Source organism: Eublepharis macularius, chromosome 7, assembly GCF_028583425.1.
Source record: "Eublepharis macularius isolate TG4126 chromosome 7, MPM_Emac_v1.0, whole genome shotgun sequence".
Classification (NCBI taxonomy): Eukaryota; Metazoa; Chordata; class Lepidosauria; order Squamata; family Eublepharidae; genus Eublepharis; species Eublepharis macularius.
In genome coordinates, this window is record NC_072796.1 from 86,958,524 (window position 1) to 86,986,273 (window position 27,750).

The window sequence follows — 27,750 nt, forward strand, 5'->3', positions numbered from 1 at the left end:
GAAGGCGTCTGGTTCAGATATAAGGATCAAACCTACAAGATTACATCGGACGCGCAGCTGACAGACTTTTTGTTCAACCATCAGGAGTTTCAGCAAGAAGAAAGTTCGAAGTCTGAAGGGGAAAGTGGGGGGGAGGAAAGAGCGGGCGCAGCTGCTCCAGCTGCGCAGAGAGAACTGAGACTGAGACGCAAGGGGGGGGGGGGGGAGAAGTCCTGATCCTGAATATAGTCTGTATTGTATAAGATCTACCAACCTGATAGCATATTAGAAAGTTAACTTTTAAGAAAAATTGCAGCATGAAGGGAATACAAGACATGTAGTGTAGCGTTTGTTGTTTGTATGTTGTTTTTCCCTTTTCCCAGTCCTCCCCTCCCTTTTTTTTCCTCCCCATTATATTTTTGTAGTCTTTTGTAGTTTTTTATGTTAGACATTAAAAAATAAAAATAAAAATAAAAAATTAAGGACTAAAGAAATTAAATTTACAGACTGTCAAATGTTAAGATAAAATTGGTATAAAATGTTTTTAGATGCTATATTACTCCTAAGGATATTGCAAAAATCAGTAAGGATTATAGTGGAAAGTGTTGGAAATGTCAATGTATGAATGCAACTTTCTATCATATGTGGTGGACATCTAAGATGACAAGAAGGAACTTGTAAGCAATAAAACTTTGACCTGATTTTCCCGTCAAAAGTACCCATGTTGTTCTCTCTCCCTTTCAGGCTCCTCCCAATCCAAAGTCCAAACATAAGGACAAGATATAAATGTTAGGAAAGAAACGTAAGCCACCATGAAGCAACCCAGCTCTTCAGAACCCTGCCAGAGTTTGTGCCAGGGAAGCATGAGATAGCTAGCTCCTGGAACATCGTCTCCCACAACAGAAAATAAAAAGCAGGCCGATCAATGCACTGTGTATTCCCTAGAACACACAAGCTAGTATATAGCAGACAGAGGTATGTGAAAATGTAGGAAGTTTGAAAATAATAATGATATACAGATTAATACTGAGATCTTACTTTTCAAAGTTCCTTTTTCTGAATGTTTGTAGGATTAAAGAAAGTTCAACATATTTATACAGTAATTTCATACTGTATAAATATACTGTATAACACACACTTGTAGAATTCAGAGCGGCTTATCCAGACTCATCTAAGCTTAAGTTTTTGTGCAAATGGTGTTGGAAGCAAGTTACTGAAAAACAGGGGAAAATGTTTCAACAAATGAATAAGCGAGCAAGCGAAGTATGAAGCTGGAATGGGGTGAGCCTGATCAGTAGCCTGCATGCAGAAGTACCCCTGTTCTATCACTGGCACCTCCAGCCAAAGGATCTCAGGTTGAGAAAGACCTCTCTGCCTAGTCCTGAAAAGCTGCTTCCGATCAGAATAAATATTACTGACTGACTAGTATTTACTTGATATAAAACAGTTTGACTTTGATGAAAGAATAGACTGGATGTTCATTAAATCTGCAGACGATAATAAACTGGAAGGGGTAGCCAATACAGTAGAAGATAGAGTCAAGATTCAGGATGATCTTTACAAGCTGGAAAACTGTGCTAAAACTAACAAAGTGACAAAAGTCAGGTGGTAGCAAGTTGCTCAGTGGTTGCTAGAAGTCCTGGTCCCAATGAATCTTCCATCAAATACCCAAACAGCCCTGAAAAGGACTCTTTCACCTCTCCCTGTCTTTTACTAACAAAAATGAAACCTTAAAGCCTGGTGATATCCGTGCTGGCACCTAGCAACCGTCAAAATGGCAACTGAGAAGGCATTTTTTTAAAGCAGCAGGCACAGCTTCTCTTATGGGAGGTTAATGCCCACTGTTTTTGTTTTTTGTTTTTGTTTTAGATTTCAGATATTACTGCAAACCTTGGGCTATTTTCAGATATGTAGAAAAATCTGTCTTGTCTGTTCATGGCTCCAATGTCTGGATTTAAGAATCCACAGATTTGGCCATGCTGAGAATGAGATATATTAACAAGTGGGGAACCCACAAGGACTTGGGGGGAGGGATCTCAGTTTCCACTGTATCCCCTTTCTCATTACTTCTTCCCCCCCCCCCTCTTCCTGGCAGTTTGCATATCCACTCTCCTTTTGCTCCTCCTTTCTCTCTTTTCCAGCCACCAGCAGCCCACCTACTTAATATCTGGCCCCATCTTCAACTATATTTATTTATTTACTATATATATACCCTACTTTTCTCCCCAATAGGGACTCAAAGCAGCTTACACAGTTCCCCTGTCCTCCTTTTTATCTTCACAACAATCCTGTGAAGTTGGAAGTGTATGACCGGCCCAAAGTGAGCTTCCACGGCACAGTAGGGATTCAAACCCTGTGGCTCCCAGACTCTAGTCTGAAACTCTAACCACTACATCCCACTGGCTTTCATTGGGTGAATAGCAGCAAGCAGCCAGGCTTTCCAGAGGTTGTTGCAGGGCCTGGCCGCAATGTGTCCTCTCTCAAAAGCCAAGTAAGGCCTTGAAAAGGGCCCCTCCCTCCATCTTTCACTGCTGAAAGGCTTGAAGACTGGCAATACTGTTTTGGTTGCCTAGCAAACCCCACAACAGCCACTGCAGACAGCATTTGTTTCTTAAAGGTACAGGTGCTAGTTCTATCATTTTTGATGGTTTTAAACACACACACACACACACACACACACGAGTGTCCTTTTTTTAAAACATTTTTATGCAAACCTGGAGCTTTTCTCAGGTTTGTAGAAAGATCTGTCTTGTCTACTCATGGCTCCAGGAATTGGATTTAAGTATGCACAAATGGGGCCATGTTGAGAATTACCTATACTGACAGTACATGTTTACATAGTAACTAAGTCATAAATAATGCATTTTATGTTGTTTAAACAATAAAATAAATGTAAGCTTTACAAGAAAATAAGTATTGCATACATTTCAATTTCCACCAAAATGTCATTTTTTTCATGGACCAATTTTACATCTTTATCTGTAAGCCTATCACCCTGCAGTTCCAGCATCAAACAGAAGACAAGGAATCACCTCATTGTTTTGCCCAGTGGGATATGGAAGGATTGATGTTAGCAGCAAAATTCAGCAAATTTGCACAGTATCCCACTAACATGGGTGACAGCTTTCCTTCTAACTTCTTGGCAGGCCTGACTGACTACTCACTTTTCCATGATGGTTGCTCTGCTTCTTCCTTCTTCTCTGAGGAGGTTTTTTAAGCCTGTTCTGTTTAATCCTGCATCAGGACCTTGGCAATGCCATATTTATTTCCAACCAGGCCACAGTGATCCAGAAAGCCAAGAGCAGCACGGCACCCACCATAAACATTGCTGCTTCATTTGGTAAATGGCTACCACATATAATGTTGTCCCAGATGTCTCATGTAAAATAAAACTACTGGACATACTGCACACACACACACAAAACCCTGTAACAGTTTCATGATAAAAAACTGTGACCCATACTTTATAAGTTTTCATACTTTATACTTGGGATTACTTTTGGACTATCCAGAAGCTTCAGCTGACTCAAAAAGCATCAGCCAGGCTGCAGGCAAAAGCAAACTGCAGAGACCTATTTCACCAGTTCTACTGGCTGCCAGTTAAATTCTGAACCCAATTCAAAGGACTGGTTATTACCTATTAAGCCAGTCTGGGGCAGAATACCTTAAGAACCATCTCCTCCTGTATAAGCGTGTCCACCAGTTCTGCATGCCCCGACTGGCTGAGGAAAGGTAGGTAAGCACCAAAGACAAGGCCTTCTTTGTTATAGCACCAAGACTGTAGAACTCCATTCATACAAAGCCTCACCTGGGGCCCAATTTTCTGTCTTTTAGGTGTCAGGCAAAGATATTTTTATTCTTACAGGCTTGTGGCTCCACCCCAAACGCACACACAGTAATATATCTCTATTAATACATAACTACAACCATTTCAATTACACATGCACCACTGCACACATAGGGCTGGCTGTCTCCCCTCATCCCTGTTGATCCTTAGCTAGCCTTTGTGTATTTGAAGTGAGGGGAAGGGCTTCCCTCTTACCTTCTTGCTCTCTCCTCAGCATGAGTCACAGGAGCTTACAGAGTAAGACTGTCAAGATGCCCAGAGGAAGACCAGCTGGCTGTGGAGAAAGGGGAGTAAAACTGCCACCACTCCACTTTGGGCAGCCCGCTCTTTTCCTGAATGGCTGCCGTGGTATTAGTAGAAGTCACCCGCTTGCTTTCCTCCCAGCAGGCACCTGGGTGCTGGGATGAGAGTATAGAGAGCCAGTCTGGTGTAGTAGTTAAGAGTGGTGGGACTCTAATCCAGAGACTTGGGTTTGATTCCCCACTCCTCCACTTGAAGCCAGTAGGGCAACCTTGGGTCAGTCACAGCTCTTCCAGACCTCTCTCAGCCCTGCCCACCTCACAGGGTGATTGTTGTACAGATACTAATAACATACTTTGTAAACCACTCTGAGTGGGTGTTAAGTTGCTCTGAAAGGTGGTATATAAATCAAATGCTATATTATTGTATTATTGAAGCTGCAAAGAAGGGGTGCTGGCTGGAGAGGATGGGCCCTTGACTACCATTCCCCTGGAACAAGGCCTGCAGTTCAGAGATGCTTGCAGCATCCTTTATCCCCCATAGCAGTGGCTGTTTCAAGATGTAAACCAGTTTCCAATCAGAAGCCCTACCAGGCAATGGCCTTGCTCACTCTGGAACATGGGGTAGGTGTCACATTGGGAAACAGTGCTCAGAAGAGCCACAGGTGGCATGTCAAAGAATCACAAGTGGTCTTTGAGCCACTGAATGAATATCACTTTGAGCTACTGAATGAATATCTACACGATAGACCTGTTACAGGAAGATTTCTGTATTCATGCAATATATCAGTTCATTTTGAAAGGTTATCACATACATTTGGCATAACGAGGTGATGCTTCGCCGCTTCTGGGATCCACTTCAAGAATTCCTTAAAATTTTCATGTGACTTTTTAAGCCCATTGCAATTAGAATATTTGTCCCTGGGAACGAGGTTTTTGGTATCTTCCACTACTGAGTTGATTCCAAACTCTCTGAAAGAACAGGAAGTACCTAGCCACCTGTGACCATGATTCTCCTTAGAAGTGCTGAAGCTTTTGTAACTTCCTGCATAGAACTTGCAAGGATTTATGGTATGTGAAATCTCTAGAGCTCTGGGAAAAGTTTTTTTTCAATCAATCCTTCACCCTACATAATGCAATGACCAACAACACTCATTGGCAGGAATCATGTCATGACCTAGAATGTAGCAAGTATATAATTTAGATCAGGCCTGAGTGACAACATATTGTGCTGACAGTTTCAGGTAGGTAGCCATGTTTGCCTGTAGCAGAACAGCAGAATTGGGGTCCAGTGGCACCTTAGAGACCAACAAGATTTTCAGGGTATAAGCTTTCATCAGCCAGAGCTCCCTTTTTCAGATACCGTATCTCAAGAAGGGAGCTCTGACTTTCAAATGCTTATACCCTGAAAATCTTGTAGATCTCTAAGGTGCCACTGGACCCAAATTCTGCATATCGTGCTCTTAATCTTAGCTCTAAACAAAGTTTTTTAAAAACAAAAACTCCAAGATAACCTTTCATTCCATATTTCTTATCAGCACAGAGAGAAAGCTTTTTCAGAGTTAAATGAACCAGTCCCGCTCAGAAGTGGGAAAAAATTAAAAAATAATAATACTGTTGTCTAGGAATTGATGTGGTTATCTTTCCATCCACAGTAAGTCAGAGGCACAGAATTACAGCACTAGGACAGAAAGAAGCAGCCACTGATTACAGATGAAATACAGTTCTCAGAGCTGTTTATTTTTCAAGAACTCTTTCCCTAAGCAACACAGCACACAGCACCCAATGATTCAGTTTTCCTTTTGTTACACATTTCCTTACAGTAAGCATAGTTCCTCTTCTGTGCACACGGCATGGCAAGGGCTACTTTACTTCCCTGAAATGTTGCATTTTGTCAGAACTCATCTCATTGTTAGTCACTGTTGTTAGCAGCATTGCTCCCATTCTGTAATTCTAGGAAACAAGGGAGAGGCCTTGGAGGCCTGAACTTCTGGCCATCTAAACTATCTGAACTGGCTTTTTAATTTTATTTTCCTTGTCAATTAAAAACAGCTAGAGGAAATTTTTGGAAGGGCTATAAATAGATAAACTTTGGCTCTTGCAAGCTAGGGGAGATCCTCTGTGGAGTAAGTTACTGCTTATTGATTCTTTTGTTTACCTCTGGTGGACAACATACGCTTAGTGGCAAGGCAGGATTTTGCTCTGTAGCTCCTTAGACTCTGAAACAGAGTTTGATTCCTAGAATTCTATAACTGTCACAGAATAATCTCACAGGATTTTACAAATATAATTTTATTTCCACAATTCCTGTTAAAAGTGTTTTGCACTAACATTTATTCAAAATCACTGACTTCAAACACTCCATAGCTAAATGTGCTGCTTTATAAATTACTGATAAAATGTATATTTTCATTTTTCTGGAGAATAATAAAAACTAAGATCTTCTAAATGCAACTGAAGCATTTCCAAATTCTGGAAGGGAAAAAAGGATGATTAAAGTCCATGTGGAGTGATAGAAACCCTTTGGCGGGAATTTCCTACTAATAGAAAGGAAAACCACTATTGCTGTGTGATCGTTTAAAAAATTGTTCACACAACATCTGAAAGGGAAAGGTAGAAGGTTCCAATGGTCTCCCGTATATGGCTTTAATTGGAGAAGGCCGCTAAGGCATATAATGGAGGGAAAGTACATTGGGACTGGGAAGGAGAACTATGCCAGAGCCAAAAGGAAATCCTTAGAAGCGGGACTGCTTCTGTGAACCAATTATTGTGTACACCTATGCTATGTCCAAAGTTGGGCCTCAACCACTGTCTTGTTAATTGTCAGGTGCTGAAGTGTGGAAAGACCTGGGAATACTAAAATACTATGAACAGAAGAAAGAAAAGAATAGGAAGATTCTAACAGTGGTTGATAAACAAAAAATCTAGTTATCTAGGGTCTGCAAAATAGGTGTATTCTGATTGCATCAAGTCACCCTACTAAGGAACTTGTTCAGTGCACACACATAGTGCAATCTAACTTGTTTGCCCAGAATTAAGACTCACCAAGTTCAGTGACATTTACTTCTTATTCAGTATGCCGAAATAGCAATCATAATCTACTAAAATGACAGAATTACCAAACAAATTGGTACTTTGGATTCTGCCAGACTTTGAACAATTTTACTAACATTAAGTAAAATTTTCCAGTCTATACAAGTAAAACAAGTTACTTTTCTAAAAAGTTCCATATTGCCATAACAATCCATTTCCACTGACTCAGGATTTTTTCCAGTTCTCATATCGGTTAAAATCTGTAACAAGTCTCTCAGCCTACAGAAAAGCATCTCCTAACAATTTGATCAGTTCATTACTTACTGGAGATATGATTGCCAAATAACCTTGTTAGCTCGAACCTCAGCAGCTTTGGCAGCCACAATGTTGGTGGGGACAGCAGCATCCACAGCTCCACGGATGTCCATTTTGATCTTGAATCAGAGCCTGCAAATAAAAGAAAGGTAATCAATATCAGTTTTTTTAAACATTGGACACTGCTTCAGGCAGTTCACTTTCATTAAAATCCTAATTTGTTCCAGTGAAATCAACAAGCTTAGATAAATTTATGCAATTTGTGGTTCACACAGTTAAGCTCCAGAACTTCCCAACCTACCCAAAAGCAGCAACTTCCAGTAGGACTGGATGCAAAAATGTAAAAACCTGGGCATTTCTTTTTGAACATCACACCAAGTATCTCATTAACTGTATTCAAAATCCTACCATTATATGTAAAAGATTCAGCACAAAACACCAAAAGAGTGGGCCAAAGCAAGAGATGGAAAATTGCATCTCTCAGCCTTGAGTTGATCAAGCTCAATAGAAGCTCAGTTCAGAAGAAAATACCTTCAAACATATGTCTCTCAACACTTTCTCTTTATTTCAGTCCAGTAATGCATGGAGCAATATTCTCCATAATGCTATTCTGAGAACATCTCTCTCTCTCTCTCTCTCTCTCTCTCTCTGTGTCTGTGTGTGTGTGCGTGCGTGCGCTCACGTTAAAATCACTTCATAGAATCATAGAGTTGGAAGGGGCCATACAGACCATCTAGTCCAACCCCCTTCTCAGTGCAGGATCACCTTATTTAGGAAGGTGGTCCCAGTGGGAAAACTATTTAACAATTGTAGCTTTTCCACTGGTGAATGTTAGCAGAGTGATTAAAAACTTAAGTGCATTTATTGTTTTTATTTTATAATTTTATTTTGACTTTTTCATATAAGTAACTTAGAATAATTCATTTTAGAAAAACAACTAATAAGCAGTTATTACTGTGTAACGTGCCTTTAGTTTACTTCAGAGTAGCCATTGCTGTCCCACATGAAGCGCTGTTTGAAGAAAACTAAGTTCCTCTTTTCTTTTCCATTTGTATCAGACAAATTCTAGGCACATGACAACAGATCTTTAACTTCACACTTCAGAATGTGGATTAGTTGCCAAATAGTGTTGGAGCTGTTGCACAGAATTCAAACCCCCTTTGAGGAAAGGGTTTGCTGTGTATGTTGTTTCTGCGGCTCATACCGCAAATATAGTTCTGCTCAGGTACTACTGACGAGCTTCTACTTTCTATGGCCTTTGAACAAAGACTTCCCAATTTCAGGGGAAAAGGTTTTTTAAATTTAATCTGTCCTACACAGCAAGTAGTAGCAATTGGTTGTGCTTATTTACAAGGAAAACCAAAAACAAAGAACACAACTTACATACTGAAACCACTGACCTTGAGCATTTCTGCTTTCAGCTTCTTAAACATTACTTCTGGCCTATTCTGAATCTTTGATGCCAAAACAAGTTGTTTGTTTTTAAAACATCAAATCATGGTTGGGGCAGCAACTTCAGCCTTTTCTTCCTGTCCAAACCAGCAACTTCAGCCTTTTCTACCTGTCCAAACCAGCCCAAACTCCACCTCAACCATCCATCCACACACACAAACCAGCTGGATCCTTTACTTGCTCCCATTAATGTGATCCAATCATATCTGCCATTGAGGGACACAAGCACTCAACCCTCAAACAGCAGCAACAAGAACAGATTTCCCGTCAGCGAAAGACAGCTACGCGCCATTTAACATTCTGACAATGTACTTGAACAAGCTGACCAAGTTTATCCATATCTAACAAACTATTAGGGGTAATGAGATCTTAATTTTACAAAAAACAGCACGGCGTGGGCAAACCCAAACTAGAGAGTCAGATCCTTCCTACTATTTAATCAGATTGACCCAGTGGGGTGTTCTTACCTTGCACAGCAAAAAGCATCTTAGTTCACTTCCTTGAGATAGTTGTTACATTCAATACCTATTCTAACTTTAACAAAAAAAACCCCACTGCAGATTAATCAATTTATGGAAAGCAAGCTAAACAATAGCTGTTCCCCACGAGAAAGCACAAGGGTGATGCAAGTTGCCTGGTTTACTGTGGGGACAAGCAACAGGACAGCTACGTTTATCCTCCCTTGCTTGTGAGGCCTTCCCAGCCACTATCGGAGATAGGATACTGGATCAGATGCCCTGACCACGCCAGGTCATTCCCCTATGAGCGGACGGAATTCTGGGTCCTCTCCGGTTCTGCCATTCTGTGGCCCCACCAGTCTCCCCTCAAAATCGCCGCAGAGGACAAACGGGCACATCCACCCCCTTCTGTGACCCAGGCGCCTCCCTCTCGCTTCCCGGCGGCGACACAGGCCACTGAGGGGCTTGCCTTGTCTGCTTACCTCGCTGGCCCGCTCTCACCAGCAATGAGTGGGATCCGCAGCGGCAGGTGACCCAGCCTCAGGCGCTGCGGGTCGAAGCGGCGCCTCCGGATCACATGACACAGCGCGCAGCTGACTCGATGGTGCTACGGGGCCCGCAGCGGCTCAGATCGCCTCAGAAGGCGGAGGGAAAGTCGGGCGTGCGCGCGGTGCTAGCTAAGCCAGCCTTAGCAGATGAGGGATCTCCGTACACGTGCAGAGTGTAGTTCATTCCCTTGGTGCATCGTGTCGATTCGTTTATTTCCCAAACGCAATATTAAAGTTTGGGAAGGAAGACAGAGGAGATGGTGAATGCTGGCAAGTTATTTAAAAGAAATCAGCTACTGAGTATTGCACCAAGGATCCCGCCATCACTAACTGCACTTTCCCCCCTTGAAAATGCAACCGTTGGACAGAGTTGGGGGTACGGCAATTTTTTTTCTCCCCCCAAACAAAGTTTGCTCAAGTAGTTGTAGCCCTCTTGTATGATTCCCGTTTTCCCACGTTGCTGCTCCAGAAACAAGGAGGAAAGCCAACGAGGGTTCGTTGGTTTACTTTTTAAAGAAAATGAGACGGAACAACAATCCTAGGCACCTTTTTATTTCATCACGTTGTGTTGCCTAATTATCAGATTAAATGGAAAATGGGTACTGTAAAGCAATACACTGAAAACTTATAGAAATTATTCTTGCTGATAAAAGTTTTGGGGAAGTTGTAAAGAAAAAATGGTGTCTTTCCTTTTCTGTAACAAATATTAAAGACCTCTGTTTTAAATGTTCTGGAAACTACAGTTACTTCAGTCAGTCAACATTTATTTCAATACAAGATCAGCTCCAGAGAGTCAGGGAAAAGTAAAATAAAAAATAGGGAAGTTACATACAGTGTGACTAGTAAAGAACAGTGATTGTAAATTGTGAGGGAGACAGAAAGATGATACCTTCCCCTCAGACAAGGAAGTAAGGTTATTAAGGCTCAGTCAGCTGCTTGAGTATCCTGCCTGCCCAAAGGCAAAATTGAGCAACTTTATTCATTTTCTTGGAAAAATCTGCAAGAAGGAGGGAGACATAAAGTTGTTCAGATCTTCCTGGTAAAGTTGACAAGATTGGAGCTATATATTGAGATTGGATGTTGTTGTAGGATGTGCAGTGCAGCCTGTGCAGAGCTATTGAGGGAGTGGGACACAGTGGTATCTGCCTTCCAGGAGGGCTGAAGGTAGAACATTGAAGTGTGCAAGGGTAAAGATTCTCAGATATTTGGAGATCTTGAGGAATCTAAAATAATCTGGTTGAAAACATTTGGCATACACTGCAGTTACTTGCTTAATTGCTACCTGCTAACCTTTCAAATCCTTCGACCTAACTAAATTTTATTATTTTTCTTCTACAGTGTAATTCTCGTAAAAGACACAGAATGGAAGTCTTCTGAAAGTAAAGAATATGCAAAAGGTTAGGCTAATATAGAGTGCTCATATAATTCACATAATATACTTGACATTAAAAAAGAAATCAAACATGGGAAAGCTCATGTCCAGTTGCATACCAGACAGAATTTAAAGTCAGCACAAAATCAATTTAAGTCATTCCAAATTCAGTCTAGATTGTAAGAGCATTAGGAAAATGAAAAGATGGTGAGCTTTTCATAATCTAAACAGGTGATAGGGAGAAAGAAAATCACATACGCACCCGCCTACATGGGAGTGCTACCAAATTTTGGAATTGGGTTGGGGATTAACAAACACTCCACTTTGGAAATGGAATGCTTGTTATACACCACTGAAAATACTGGAATGTGTAGTTTTTAATTAAGTTGGGCTAGACAGTGCTCATAGGAAATAAAAACGATGTGTTCCAGTTTTCTTAATGATCAGAAATGAAAGCAGCAAGAACACCAACTAGGGGGAAAGTCTGTAACACCTCTAAGTTCTCTCTTAACAGCTAAGAGGTGAGCCAAGAGTCATGTTCCATCTTACCTGGTTGAGAAGCATCACTCATTATAGACAGTAAAACCGGATATCTCATTGGACTCATTGCAGCCGCTACAAGCACAGCAACAGGGATACAAAAGAGCTAGTCAAAGACTTGGATATTGTGTGCCCTCCATGTTTTCCTTAGCTGCTGTGCTACAAAGAGTGGAGCCAGGAATACCTGGACCTAGTCTATCCAAGATTTTGAGCATTCTCAGCAAAACATGATTGTGTTTCATCCATATCTACCTGGAAGGCTATCATTTTCCTTCATTTTTTGCTAACACTTTGTGCCAGTGCAAATTGGCCAACATCCAAAGCTGGAGTTACATTTCAGAGCTTTTGTTTCATCACTCAATACCACCAAAGTTCCTTGTCTTTTCAGCAGTAGTACCTCCTATGGCTATGCCTTAAATCTGCTAGAGAGTTGGAGGATTTGTTTTGTTCTACAGGAGTGGATATTTGCTTCCACTATGCTCTCCCCTCCAATATAAAATATACCCTGCAATGCCGCTTCTGAACTTCTCACTGCCTGGGGAAACAGAGAGTGCTCAGAAAGACCATCCTTTGTCTTTGCTGTGGGTTTAACTAGCCAGCAAAATACGAAGGACTCTAGCAGTCTGCATTTATGCTCTCATTCAAAAAGTAATGGATATACATTTTTACCATACAAACTTGAATATAAAAGGAATACGCCATGCTTGCAAATGACTCTACCACAGCTACAGCTCCTAACCTGGAGCTAAGAATTGGGACACAGTTACTGCACGGGTGAGGTGTTCCTTGGAGTACAGTCACTTCTGATTTAAACTAGTATTGTGCTTCTAGAAAGCCAAAGTCTTCCACCAAGAATTCAAAACTATTATGTTTTGCCATCAAATCACAGCTGATTTATGGTGACCTCCCCCCCCCCCGCCCCAGGGTTTTCAAGGCAAGAGATGTTCAGAGGAGATTTGCCAATGCCTGCCTCTGGCATAACAACCTGGACTTTGTTGGTGGTCTCCCAGCCAAGTTCTAATCAGGGATGACCCTGTTTTGTTTCCAAAATCTGATGTAGACCTGGCAAAAGGACTTGTCCACAGAAAATTCTTCTGAGTTAATATAAACTGGGTGGCAAGAATGGATTTGTTGAAATAGTATGCAGCCAGATAGCTGAAACAGCTACTGCTTGCTTATAGCCAACCTCCATGTTCCAAGGCAGTTTGCCTCTGAAGATCAGTTACTGGGAGAGCTACAACAGAGAAACTTTGGCCTCTATGCTGTTGCTTGTGGACCTTCTAGAGCATCTGGTTTCCAGTGACACAAACAGGATTGTCCGGTGATGCTAGCCTTCTGTCCACCTCCACCACCAGCCCTGCAGCAGCAGACATCATCTTCAGGCCCTGCAGCACAGCCTCTGGCAGTACCTCAGTTGCAGGAGCCTCTATAGGTCCCCAAGCCTCTCTCACCCTTAGGCCAGTTGCAGCCGACGCCCAGGCACAACTCTGGGAAACAGCCTGCAGCCACTCAGCAGACTCACCCTTCTGCAGTTGCCCAGATGGCTCCACCTCATCCAGGCCCACAGGAGATTGCCATCAGCACAGCCCAGACAGGCACAGGCCCCAAGATGCCAAGGGAGCCACTGGGGAGAGTTAAGAAGCAGCAGGGGCAAGCCAGGCAGAGAGCGGACCAAATGCCCCACCCTAGGCTGGGATGGAGTGGGAGGGGCCAGGAGACTGCAGAATCTACCCAGCCCTCCTATCAGATAGGGTGGGAGCAGGGTCAGTCAGGGAGACTTGGTGGTGATTGGGGGCAGAGCCAGGGAGGTGGGGCAAGGGGAGGCCTTTAAATTCAGGTTCCTGTGCTAGCTGAGGAGGATTTTGCAGGGAGAGACAGCTGGTGTGTGCTGCTGCTCCCAAGGCAGGAGAAGGAACAAGGTGGTACAACCCCCTTCCCTGCCCATCTGAGGTTGGAGGACATCTGCCTGGAGAGCTGCTAGGATGGCAGGCCATCAGGTGAGGGCACTAGTGAGGGAGGAGCCTCACGAAGCTCCTAGATTAAGGGCTACTCTGCTTCTTTTGCAAGTTCTCCATGGAGCCAACTCATGCTTTGCACAGACACACATCAGCTCCATGGATTGGTGTCTATAAAAAAAGAGAGTGCAAATGGGCTCAGAAAGCTGCCACCAGGACAGGGAATGCTCTTGCCTCTCTCTCAAGCTCCCCCCTCCCCCATGCAAACAATGCAGAAGGGAGACATTTCCCCATTTCTGCTGCTCCATGTGGAGGTATTGTGTTCACATGTGGCAGCAGAAAGAGGACAACCCCCCCCCTACCCGCCCATTTGCATTCTGTTTTTTATTGATGCCAATCCCCAGAGCTGATGTGTGTCTGTGCAGAGCACAGGTTGGCTCTGTGGAAAATTTGTAAAAGTAGTAACATGTAGAGTGACCATTAATGGTGATCTGATGCATGAGGACCCCTGTTTTCTTACAAGTGTTAAGGTACTGTTCAGCACATAGAAGTAATTTGTGCCCTGCCTGTAAAATTTATTTCCTGTATTAAATAGAATGGCAGGCACAGGGTCAGACACCAGCAAATGAGAAAGGAAGAGGGGTTGGGATGAGTTTGATGGCAGGAGAATCCAGATAAGATGGAAAGTGCTGCTAAGAAAGTGAGTATTGAGGAGAAAGTGGCAAAGAAGCAAATGACGGCCTAGCAGAAGAATTCTCTCAGGTCTAAACCTATTCAAATGCTGAGAGTTGCAGGATAGGGGCTCCCAGCTTTTTAAAATAAATGCAGTTATCAGGTATGTGGGGATTTGATTCTAATCAGGACCGCAGGAATAAGCTTTCTGCTCCATGTCGTTTTCCTGATCTGAGAACTGGGGAGCCAACATTGGGGAGGTTTTGAATGCATGGTTCCCCGAGAGAATGAATATTAGCTCCCGGGGGAAATGGCTCACAAGAGAAGAGCCTGAAACCTTGCTCTCTGTGGTCCTGAATTACCCATGGCCGTGCACCTCATAAGTGCATTTTTTTTTAAAGCTCAGTGCTCTGATCATAGAACTCCCAGCATCTCATATGCTTTATCCCTCACACAAGCTACTTATTATTCGGGGGGGGGGGGATCAAGTCTTCTAAAATTAGCTCACCCCATTGCAGGAGATTCCAGGCTTAACACCATGTGAGAAAGGTACATGTTTGTTCTGTAGCCAAATCCAAAGTGCTTCCAAGCCTCAGACTCCCTGAATACTTCTGCCTAAAACTCCAATATGCTGAAACTTTTGAGGCATCGTCCAAGAGGGCAAGTATCATATTGAAATTACAAGAAAATGAAAGACCATTTTGTTAATAATCAAAATTGCTAATTGCACAAAGCATGTTCACAAAATAACCATGGGAATGTGAACAAATGATGGAGTTAAAACTTTCAGCTGGAACGTCACATAAGCAGAATTGTTGGCCTTTGTAAAACAGCACTGGAATGTTGCATATGAATATAAGAGCCGTCTTATATTCAATATCTTATAAATGTAAGATCCCCTTTGTGGGAAACAAAAGAGGAACCATTGCCCCAATGTAATAGAATATGCACATGTATTAGTTAGTCTCAAAAGCTGATCTGAAAGTAATTGCACTCAACAAAATGTGAAATCTGTGAAATGTGAAATTCTCTACCGTAATTGGATTACAGCAAGTGTAGAACAGGGTGAAACCAAAGGGCAACAATTTGTCACAAATATAATTATGAAAGTATTGCTAGCAGTCTGAAGTGGCCATATTATTAACAGGATTTAATGAATGAATCAGTAACAACAATTTAGCCTCCAGTTTCACTCTGTATTCTTCAGCTCCCACCTTTATTTCAGGAGGCTGAATGAATGATGAATACATATAATCTAAATGGTGCTGTTTAACATAACCTGTTAATCAATTCTTATGAGAGAAACTGTGTTCTATTTAAGCAAAGATCAAAGGTCTATTAATAACCTACCTGAAGTCTCTGTGTGTCCATTGGTAATATGGAATTTTCATTTAGATTGGACGGATTAACTGAAGACCATCTGTTCAATTTCCTACTCTGATTGACAAATACCACCAGCCTAAGTTGGACTCATCAGTTCAGTGGTATGTGCCCAATGGAACTGTCGTCCTGCGCCTAATCTTTTCTGTACAAGGCAACATGTAAAACCAATTAACTGTATGCTGCTAATTTGCACTCTGTCTTATTGGAGACAGTTCCAAGGAGTTCAGGTATCCTCCTATGTGCTTCATCATAGATGCAAAATCAGAATGCACATTTTTTAAAAAAATAAAAACCTGTACCAACATATCAAGACATACAAGAGAGAACTAGCAAAAAATTAATATTGCGTGGACTGGAAAGGAATTGCTACTCAGTGAACGGATAATCCTGTTTGCCTTCCCAGCCATCAGCACTGCAGGAAAGATTTAACAAACTTCACTTGCCTTGATGCAAGAAGTTAATCTTATGCTGCTTTAATTTACTTCAGTATCTGAATTTTGGCCGTGTTTCTTAAAAAATGGGGTCATTTCCCCAAGAAAACTACATGTGGATTTGAATTCCAAAGCATGCCCTTCTGTGATCTGTTAAGGTGGGGGCAGTATTTATTTTCCTTTAGGAAACAGAGCTGTACTGTGAAAGAAGAAAATGAAGACACCTCAAAGAAAACTCAGCCATTTTTCAAGGTAAGGAAAAGTCCAGGATACACAAATAAGAAGAGGGATGGATTCAGGTATTATAGAATCATTCAGAAATCTCTAATCATTCATGCAGGGAGTGGGTGCAGAGCTCCAGAGTGATTTCTGTTGGCAAAGTAATAGCAATACAAGCCAAATTGAAGAACTGCTGTAAAATCACACTCTATGTCTAAATGTATTACTTGGTACTTTACAAACAATGCGTCTGCCTTCTTCAGTCGCTTAGGACTGTTTCATAAATACATTTTTTATGGGGGGGAATGTGTGCCTGATATTTGGTGATTGAATATTTTCTCTGATCTCAAATGGTCTTAGAAATACTTCTAAAATATTTTTTCAGGTAATCCCCAGGTAGGAAATGAAATGAGCTAATGTATCATAGTGGCTAAGGGACTATGAGCCAGCAAATACCTTACTGTTGCCACAGACTAATAAAATAGCTTTGGACAGGTCATCTACATACTGATCTACCTTACAGAGTTGCTAAGTGTTGTTACCAGGTGATTGATGGTGGTGACCTGCATCTCCCGGTAATCTCTAATAAGAATTTTACATGCAGAGTATGAAATTATTGATGGGAGACCATGGTTTACCTCATTCAGATGTCACAGAAAACTATGGTTTCCACAAACCAAGACACTGAGAGAATCAACCTGCCCAAAGGAGGGTGAAGGGAGCACAGGAATCCATTAGACTTTTACAGTGGCCACAGCCTTTACCTCATGAAATTTAAACACAGTAACTGGTCTAGAAACCGCTTCAGAAGGCCTGTAAGTTTTGAACATTTGTGTGGTTTGTGCCCTAATTGAACTGGAACACCTGCTAAGCTGGAACTGCTAAATGGTCAGGCAGTGAAAGCCTGATCACATGGTGTGTCATCATGAATTCATTCTACGCATTCAGGAAGTCTATGGCTGCATTTGATGGGAGTTTCCTTCAGACGTTCATCAGAACATCCATTGGATGTGCATAGAAGAGAGCCACAGGACCTACCACAGTGTCCCGTTTCAACCATTGGGCTGCACCTTTTCTTAAGACACTGCTGGCACTGTGCGAACACACTTGTATGTACATAGAATTCTTGATGTGATTGTGCCAGCTTGTGTGCACCCTTCATGATTGTGCGAAGGAGTTTACATCCCTATACTTGTGTGCACATAGGGGTTGCTGAAATTGTTTGGCTGAACATGTGGACATTGGAAAGTAGGGGAAGTATCTCATTCCCCTGTATGCTTTCAGTGAATATATGGATGAATGTCTGAACAGAGTGATAGTTCTGAACTTCATAGAGTCCCGGCCAACTGCTCATCATGCAGCGGCCAGTGACCTAGTTATCTGGATGGTTTCATCCATGCCTTGGACCATGATCACTGGCTTCCAGCCAAGAAAAGTTCCTGAGAATTTCAGTTTTTATTTTTAAACCACGTATCTCCAGCCTTCTTACGGAGAACAGCTTAAAAATTTAGAAGAAGTGTTGCTGAAGTGATATTGCTGGGGTTTCCAATTGCCAGAAGGCAGAACTAATGTTTCCCTAAGTTTATAAAAGCACTCCCTCCTTCACAGACTGCTCTGAAAGAAATCCCATCTTTTCTTCCCCTCTGCTAATATTTTCTAGGAAAAGGTACAACACATGAATGTTAATTTACTACTTTTGCATATTGTTTTGTTACATAGTTAGAGAAAAGCAGGTTACTAAGTACAGAATTTTTGTGCAACTTATTTACTTTCTTCTGGGCATTGCAAGCCAGTTTCAGCTCATGAATCCTGCATACGTGACTTTCATGAATCCGGCGGGGCCTTTGACTGCCTGTTGTCTTTCTACTTGGTTGCCTGGAGTTTAAGACCATGTCAAGACCTTGGATGTTTATTCTGAACATAGTTGCCTGAATCTGCTTTTGCTCCAACCTTTCATTTTTTTAATCCTCCTGATGTGATTTGTTTGTTTTCTGACACTGGCCTTACTCTGAGTTTATTGGTTTCTGGACTAATCCTCTCCAGCACTGAACCTTGGCCAGGTTCCTATGGGAAATTAATCCTTCCCCGGACTTGTATTTCTCCCTCTTAATACCCAGTTCATAGATATACCATAGCTGGATCCTTAGGCTTAAATCTATATATTTCTGGTCTTTTCATTAGGTAAAATTTATATAGTATCACCTGTGTGTCCACAAATCATTTTAATTACTAGGCAGCATTTAAAAACTGTTTAAAATATTCATCATGACACTCAGATTAGCCCTGTGAGCTGTTTATTTCTAGCTTCTTTTTTTTTTTTTTTTTTTTGCAAATGCCAGAAAGGTTGAAATAGGTCAGTTTAAGTGGTTCTGGCTGTATTGTTTAGTCTAATTCATCTTAAGTAGAGCTTATCGTCACAAGGGAGAATCCATGAAAGGTGAATTTTGAAAAGCTGGCAAGCAGACAAGCCGCTAATATTTGCTCCATTGAATATGAATAGGTAAGCTTGCTTTGTATTTGTTTTCTATTTATCATATAAGTCAGTGCATAATTCTGGGAATTCAGCTCAATAAGAACATTATGCCTGTTTTTAAGAGGCAAACTACACATGACTCTGGAACTTGGGTATGTAAAGCAGCCCTCAAAAGCAAATTTGGGACAGCCTGATTTGAAGTCTGTGTAATATCCCCCTTTGGCTGTGGGTTCCAGGTTAGAGTACTCAGGCGCTCATCCTCAGGTCTATTCAGCAGGGACAAGCTGGCTCAAAACATCAGCCTTTCAGTTGCAAGAAGACAACACCGACAACCAACAACTTCAGCTAACGCACAAAACTGGGAACTGAAAAAAGAACTCCACCAAGTAGGATGAAACTAAATCACACAGATATTAGGGGAGGAGCAGACTGTTCCATTACATACATACATACATACATACATACATACATACATACATACATACATACCACAGACAGCAACATTGTGATGTTTGGAGACCATGCCAGTAAAGACAAGGCATCCGTTTGATTTCTTTGTGTCACAGTTCACAAGGCCCCAGCCAGTAGTGTTCCTAGCCCCCTAGTCGGGCTGTCGGCTGATGGCCACCCCTACCTCCTATGTCCCTGCCCCCTCCCTGGTCTCCCACTGGTTGCCAGGCGTCCATCTTTGAAGAATCCCAAAGCCCTACCTCTCTGAGGAACATGCCTTGTCTGCCTTTCTAAAAGAAAAACAAACATAACCCCTGTTGACACTGAGGATATGAAGAATGGCTCTTCGCACAGTATTGTTTGCTAATTTAAAAGACACACACACACACACACACACCGCCATCACTGCTTGCATAGAAAAAAGGAAACTCGTGTACTGAACCAAGGAAAGAGATTTGCCTTGTTGGGTGTGGGGGTGCGTAATTTTCACTTCTGTTTTTAAGAGTGACCTACGAGGCAGAATAGCTCATTTATTAACATGGTAAAAAATACCCCAGGCAATGACACTCTGCAGGTGCCCTTCTGGTATCTCATGTTACTCATTTTTCAGTGAGGTTCTAGGTATGCTTTTAGAAAATGTATGATGGCTGTTTCCCCAAAGGTACAAAAGTGGGGAAACTTGTCTCATAAAACTGGAGTGGTCACTGAAAAAGACCGAGCTCAAACAAACACTTTTTACTAGCCTGAGTAATGGAACTGTTAATAATTATGCTGTGAGATAGCATTGCCAGGTCCATTCAGACCAGGCCAGCAGTGCTAAAGATGGGCATCAACACACTTGTTGTGGTAGCCAGGGGTGCCTTTCACCAACTTCCTTTTGTGAGCCAGTTGCAGTCTTTCCTGGGTGGGAGGGGGAGATCTTGCCACTGTGGTACATGCCCTGGAAGTATCTCTTAGTTAACTGCAATGTGGGGCTGCCTTTGAAGACTGCCCAGAAGCTACAGAATGCTGGGGCCAGAATGATGATTGGAGTGGGTCATTACTCCAGTCTTCTTCCCTCTATGCTGGCTCACAATTGGTTTCTGAGCCCTATACAAGGCACTGGTGTTGACCTGTAAAGGCCTATATAGTTTGGGACAAACATACCTTAAGGACCACCTTCTCAGATATGAACCTACCCATAGACTCTGGTCATCTTTGGAGGCTCTGCTTCAGGTGCCTCGATCATCTGAATGGATGTCAACCCAAGAAAGAGCCTTTTCAGTCATGGTGCCAAAACTCTGGAACTCTCTGCCAAAGGAGATTCATTTCTCTCTCTCTGTGTTGTTGTCTTCTGCTAGCAAGTGAAGACTTTTTAGTTTTTTTTGGCATACTCCAAGTAACTGTTATTGGCCATCTTCCCTGGTTTTGGTGTTATATATGTTTATATGTTGTTACTGAACTATACACACACACACTTTATTTTAAATGTTTTTAAAAGTTGAAATGTTTTGATGTTTGATATCTTGGGGAACCTATTTGGGCGGAAAGGTAGCATAGAAATGTTTTAAAATAAATAAGTCAATCATTGTAATGCACTCTATTGTGAGAGTGTCTTTGAAAAATGTTCAGAAACTTCAGTTGGTCAAGAATGTGGTAGCCAGGTTATTGTTGGGTTGCATACAGGAAATAAGTCATCCCTGTGTTGGAAGATCTACGCTGGCTGTCAATCTTTTTCTGGCAATGACACAAAGTGCTGGTTCTTAGCTTTAAGTCCCTAAATGGCTTGGTACAAGAATACTTGAAGTTCTGCCTCCCCCATATTGTCCAGTCTACCAGCTGAGATGCTATTTTCAAGGCTTGCTGTCTGTGCTCCCACCTTCAGAGGTGAGGCAAGGGTGACCAGAGACAGGGCTTTTTCGGTAGCAGCACTTTGCCTTTGAAATGCTGTCCACCCTGATTTTTGTTTGTTTCCTGATTTATTTTCCTTTAGGAACCAGGCCAAAACATTTCTCTTCGGATTCTAACTATGGGAGTTCCATCTTTTTTGTGTGTGTTATCAGTAACTCAGCTCAGTTCAAGGTACTGGCTATCACATATAAAGCTGTTCAGAGCTTTGGCCCAGCTTACCTATGGGACCGCCTCTCTCCCTATGTTCCTCCACAGTAACTTCGCTCATCTGAACAAAGCCTCCTGCAGATGCTACCCTGCACAGGGGCAAAATCAACAGCTGCCCGTACATGTGCTTTCTCTGTGGTCACAGCTACTTTATGGAACAGGCAACCAAAAAAGGTCAGGAAAGCCCCCACTCTCCTTGCTTTCCACAAATGATGCAAAACTTAATTATTCAAGAGGGCTTTCTTATTCAGATAGGAGGATATACTGTAAGGAAATGGTCTCAAAGAGATGCTTCACTAAGGATATAGGGACCACAGACTTCACCACTATGTGCTACTATTGCTATCTGTTGCTTAAAGTATGATCCTACTGGGTAGTTCTATGTTGTTTAATATGTCAGTCTTAGAATTGCTTGTGCTCTGTTTCAGCATTTCGTTAGCTCTGTATTGGATTTCTGCTGATGTTATGTCATTGCAAATTCACATTTATATACCCTAGTGCATTGTTTATTGAAATGTCCTTGAAACTGACTGTACTAATCTCACACTATGCAATCTGCCTTGAGTCTCAGTGAGAAAGGCCAACTATACATAAATAAATAGAAAAATAAGTAAATAGTCTGCTTCTAATCTGAGACTTGTTTAATCAATATCATTTTAGATTGCTCTGTTTGTTTTATGTACCTTGATTCTCAAGCATGTTTTTTTGGGGCTTGCCTTGTTTTTATTGAGTTTTTTACTGGTGTGATCTGTTTTTGTTGACTTGCTTTTATTGTCTGTGTTAGTTTTGTGTTATTGTTTTAGTCTGGTAAGGTGCATTTTCTAAATATATAAAAAAGCTTATTCTAGGAAAATTTCTAGGAAATTTCTAGGAAAATGTATTTGCCTCTCTTAGAATCCATTGGAAGGAAGAGATGGTGTAATTTGCTATTGGTAGAATTCAAAGATATCAATGATGATTTGGGGAATATTGGTTCTACGGTCCTGTAACTTTCTACCCTAGCTCAGAAGCAGAAGGACGCTTAACGCAGTGGTTCAGCACTGATGGCTGTACAACTGAGCACCTGCTTGAAAGGGTTTTTCTCAGCAGACAACTCCATGCAAGAAGGCTGCAAGGCAGCCTGGAAGAGCAGCGGCAGACTCCCATGTAGAATCTAATAACCCAGCAAGCAGATTAACAGTTGAGTCTCAAGGAACACTGCTGGCACGCGGGCACGTGACTGACTCACGAATTGATCTTCCTGCTGGGGAGCCTGCCGAGCTAATCCATTCCAAATCCCTGCAGGAGCTTTGATATCAACGAAGACAGATGTTTTTTGCCTCTTGCTCAGGGTCAAAGTGATAGGCTCAGGAAGCACAGCTGGCTAATTGGGCCCTTGAAATCATTAGCTATACTCTTTAATGCAGCGAGTTGACAGGAAACAAGTGTAACAGAAAAGGAAAAGGAAAAGCTTCATTAATGGTTTCCTTTAGGATATGTTCAAAATTCTTCATGCCCAATAAGCACAAAGTTTCATCTGTGCAGTTGCAACAGCTAGTTAGGTAAAAGTTCCACAGGCAGAACTAGTCAGTAGTTGGGAGCCTTTCTAGGCCAAAGTAGACATGATCCAGGATTTTGTGTGAGTAGGGTACCCTGGAGAAAAATGTCCTTACCCTTTAAAAAAAAGACTTAATCTGCAGAAAGGGACAGCTGAAGCTTCTCATGTCATGGAGGTAAATAATGGCACCTGGTAAACCTCATTAAGTCTTTGCTATTTTCTGCCAGTAATATGGAGGCATCTGTATTAGAGGTGGGCACAATCCAAAAAAAATTACCGATCAAGCTGATCGTGGATCGGTGCCGGCAACGATCCCGAACTAGAGATCCACACCGATCATCTCCCGTTTCCGATCCGTGGATCAGGGATCTGGAATCGTGGATTGGGGAGGCCAAAGCGGAGGGGCGCCCCACTGTTCCCAGCTATGCGGGAAGGTGGGTGGTGGTGGTGACCACCGGGCCTGGCGGGCACGGGGAGGCGGCGATGAGCCACCTCCCCTCAGGGGCGGGGGGTCTGGCTGCTCGACGGCGGCACCCCTCATCTGCCCGCCCGCCAGGCCAAAAAGGAGTATGCTGGCGAGAAATGAACGGTGGGTGAAGATGGTGGCTGCTGGGCCTGGCGGGCACGGGGAGACGGCGACGAGCCGCCTCCCCTCGGGGCGGGGGGTCTGGCCGCTTGTCTGTGTTTGGCCGTCAGAGCTGCCTCTCAGGGTTTGCAGGGATGAGATTGGAGTGCCCATGGCTACAGAACACCCCCTTCCCCCTCCCTCCCCTGGGTGTCTTCTCCCAACTGGTGAGTGCTTTGCTGCTCTGTGGGTGGAAGGAAGCCCTGCTGTTCAAGGCAAGTTGGGCTTCCATTCGGATTTCCAGGGCGACAGAAGGAGGGCAAACACAGCTCAGGCATTCCCCTGGCTCCGTTGCCAGGGGAATAGATTGCTGGCGCCTGTGTATCTGGCTTCCCAATCCGAGCCTGATCGCCCCGATCAAGCACCTCCCCGAACGCTGGATCGGTCACCGTGGACGACACCAGTCTGCCGGGTCCCGATCGCGCAATCGCCATTATCGTGGGTATTTTTCAATTGTAATGCCGATCGCCATTATCGTGGGTATTTTTTTATCGTAATGCCGATCGTGCCCATCTCTAATCTGTATATCTCAAATTGTTAATGTTCCTTCTGCCAATTTTTACTCTAGCTCCTTCTAAATCTAATCCCACTTTTCTTATGATATGCTCTGCATAGAGGTTGAACAGGTAAGGAGATAATATGCATCCTTGTCTGGCACCCTTGCCAATTGGAAACCATTCTGTTTTCCCATATTCTGTCCTAACAGTAGCTAATAGAAGTTTATCCAACAGGAGGCCTGGGTCCAGGAGTACTCCCAAGCTTCAAAGTGCTCCTTTCAGGGAGTGCAACCTCTTTCAGAACAGGAGATATCCCATTTCCCGGGTCAAGCCTTTTTCTCCCACTGGTAGCACCTCTGTTTTGTCAGCATTCAGTTTCAGTTTGTTAGCTGTCATCCATTCTAAAGCTGCCTCCAGGCAACTGTTCAGTTTCCACAGCCTTCCTGGAATCCGCTGGAAGAGTGAGATAGAGGTGAGTCCCATCCACATGTTACTGGCAACTCACCCCAAATCCCTTTGTGACCTCTCCCAGTGGCTTTACATAGATGTTGAAAAGCATGGGGGACAAGATGAAACTTTGCTGAACCCTGCAGATCAAAGACTAAGAGGCAGAGCCGCAATCCCCCAGCACCACACCTTTAAGGTAGGACTGAAAACACTGCAGAACGGTGCACCCAGTCCCAAAAGGCAGTTAGAAGGATACTATGATTGATGGTATCAAAAGCTGCCAAGAGGCCCAGGAGAATTAACAGTACAGGTCATCCACCAGGCACCCAAGGCCATTTCAGTAACATAGCCAGGTCTGAAACCACATTGAAATGGATCCAAACAATTTGCTTCATTCAAGAATCCCTGAAGTTACCCAGCCTCCACTCATTCAATCACCTTGCTCAATAATAGTGCATTTGAAGATGTATGGTAAGTCAGTTCTTCTGGATGCACCATTGCCCACTTCAAAGCTGGAGCAGTCACCCCCTCATAGACAGACATTTACTATCACCCAGACCCATTTACCAGGCTCCCTAGCAAATTTAAGCAGCAGGGAGGGCAGGGCAAAGGTTGTACAAGTCAGTGGCAGGTCTCAACATTTCCAAGAATCCTGTCTGCATCCTCAGACTGGACAAGCTGAACGGTATCCCACACCACTGGACAAATCAGCCCCCTGAGACCATCTGATCCTGTCACTACTAATGCAGAATGTACTTAACAACTTTTCAAACCATAAATGGAAATGATTGAAGGGATGCAGATTGGTACACAGTGCAAGCTTGAACAGAATTACATCCTTGCAAGCCCATTGGCTTCAATGGTCTTAGAAGGGTGTAGCTCTCTTCAGGATGCCATTGACAGTTCGCAAACAAGTGGAAACCCTGTTTCTGACTTGCTGAAACCTGTAGCTGACACCCCTTTGAAGCAATTATGTTAAAAGCTTTTTCTTTTGAGGGATGGGCTTTTTAATAACTCAAGACACTACTTTTCAATGGATTTTTAAGGAAGCTATGTCTCTCTCTAAGGACCAATGTTGTTTTAAAGGTCTACAACTGGAAATGCAGTTTTACTGCACTTTTTAAAATCAGTTTTGCAGGAGGAAAGGAAAGCTTTTGAGTTACACAGAATTCCTTTACATATAAAATGAATATCCAGCCAATTTCTGTCTCAACGTTTGTTTGCAGGAAATGAGGTCCTTTCACTTGTGTTTGAAGCAGAGATGATGTAGTCACACAGCATTCAGATGTGAAGAACGGTGATTCTATTCAGTTGAAATCAGTCAGATTTGGTTCTAAAGTAAATATGTTTACTATACAAGTGCTCAAAATGAGTGTCTTTATATAAGGTTTAAAGCAGTCCTTGCTTGAACGGGTTTTCGCAATGTGGATCTTAAACTCACATTGACCAGAATGATCATTTGCACTACAGATGGCAGACTTCTACTTTTTATTCTGCATTAAGAACTCTCTGAGGGCCACATAACATGAGAGAGACTCAAAGGCAAGTGCAGCCTCAAACAAAAAGGCTGCCTGTCATTCACCAAAACGATTTTATTTTAAGCCTGTAGCGACACCTGCTGGCAGGTTCTATTTAGTAATATGAAATTCCCGCCATTGCAAATTTAGATGTGCAATCAGAATTTTGATCTGAAGCAAAGATCTTGGTTACAGCATTTAATTTCAATATTCCCCCTGCATGAAACACTTCTGTAACAGAATAAGAGGTCTGGCAATGAACTTCAGGAATAATTGCTCTAGAACGCATAGCAGAAGCATACGTATATATATGGTGTTAACTGGACATTACAGGTGCTCTTTATTGCGATAATCATTAAAAAGATGGCCAGGGTCATGGTGCATGTCCTAGCACATATGCACATGCTCACTTAGAGGCATCCTTACTTTCTCCACTAGAGGATCAAGTTGGGGTGCAATGCTTAGGATTTAAGGGATGGCAAAATCTCACCTGCTTTTCAAAATGTACTGCTAATGAAATGTGCTGAGCTTGTATGCAGTGCACTGGAAAACAGGCATGAACCCCTGATTTAGCTGCCTGTGTTGGCATGTGAGTTGTTCCCTTAAATCAGTGTTTAACTTTTTGGCAAATGAGGGGACTATTTTCCCTTTACCAGAACAAGCCCCCCTGCCCCATCCCAACAGAGAGGCATCTGTGTAAATCGAGACATGAACCAGGAAGGAGCCCAAAGGGGTCCCTACTAAGAGGTTCTGTGTGTTGTTCCACCCCTTCTGGGACCTGTGGATGAATCTTGGGATGGAGAACTACTTGTACAGGTTCTGGTGGTGTGGATGGAACTCTCTGACAAACCAGTTTTGAAGGGGACGAAGCCTCAGCCTGGCGAATGGAACTATCAGAGTCAGAGAGGCCATAAAACCTATCAGTCTTTGAATTTGTTTTGCACTTTGGTGCCTGTATGAAAGGTTCTTGTTCAGAGTGAGGAGAAATTTCCCTATCCGTTCTGGGGTAGGGAAGGCAAGGGCTAGGGAGTCTTAAGACTGCACCCACAAATGTCACTTTTTGTTAGGGAACCAGGGATGACTTCTCCACATTGACCCTCAGGCCCAGCTGCTGGAGGATGGTAAGAACTAGATACATGTGCTGAGACAGGATTCTCTGGTGTGGCCCAGCAGAAGCTAATTTTTGAGATAGGGAAAAATAGCACACCCTTAATACTACTGCCATGATTTTCGTAAAGATATGAGGGGCAAAGGAGAGGCCGAAAGGAAGACACGTGTATTGGTAGTTCTTGGAGCCACATTGAAAGCAAAGGAACTTTCTGTAGTGAATGTTTATTGGAACATGAAAGTATGCATCTTTTAAATCGATAGTAACAAACCAAACTTGACTTTTTAACAGGGGGGAAACATCTTTTAACAACAGCATTCGCAACCCTTTGAAAACTATAAATTCATTTAGAGAATGGAGGTCTAAAATGGGGCAGGAACCCCCTGACTGCTTGTCCACAATAAAATACTGGGAAAAGACCCCATTGGTACAAATGGATGAAACCGGTCCTATGGCCTGTTTGTTCAGCATTGACTGCACTTCATCTAAGAGTAAGGCAGGAAAGAGTGGAGGGTTGGACAGAGGGGGAATGTTGGGTGGAGTTGTCTTGAACTCC

At 42.7% G+C, this 27,750-nt stretch overlaps 2 protein-coding genes across 2 annotated transcripts in view; one reads left to right on the forward strand and one right to left on the reverse strand.

Annotated features, from left to right (window-relative positions):
* The window catches only part of ATP6V1H (ATPase H+ transporting V1 subunit H), a 51,726-nt gene extending 41,832 nt beyond the window's left edge, over positions 1–9,894 (reverse strand). Inside the window, exons 1-2 of the mRNA XM_054985686.1 lie at positions 9,806–9,894; positions 7,423–7,545 (exon numbers count right to left, since the gene is read on the reverse strand). Coding sequence (XP_054841661.1) covers positions 7,423–7,526 — 104 coding nt within the window. The 5' untranslated portion in view covers positions 7,527–7,545; positions 9,806–9,894. The remainder of the gene's footprint in view (positions 1–7,422; positions 7,546–9,805) is intronic.
* A 6,465-nt stretch (positions 9,895–16,359) lies between these two features.
* The window catches only part of RGS20 (regulator of G protein signaling 20), a 40,113-nt gene continuing 28,722 nt past the window's right edge, over positions 16,360–27,750 (forward strand). The window contains exon 1 of the mRNA XM_054985434.1: positions 16,360–16,476. Coding sequence (XP_054841409.1) covers positions 16,360–16,476 — 117 coding nt within the window. The remainder of the gene's footprint in view (positions 16,477–27,750) is intronic.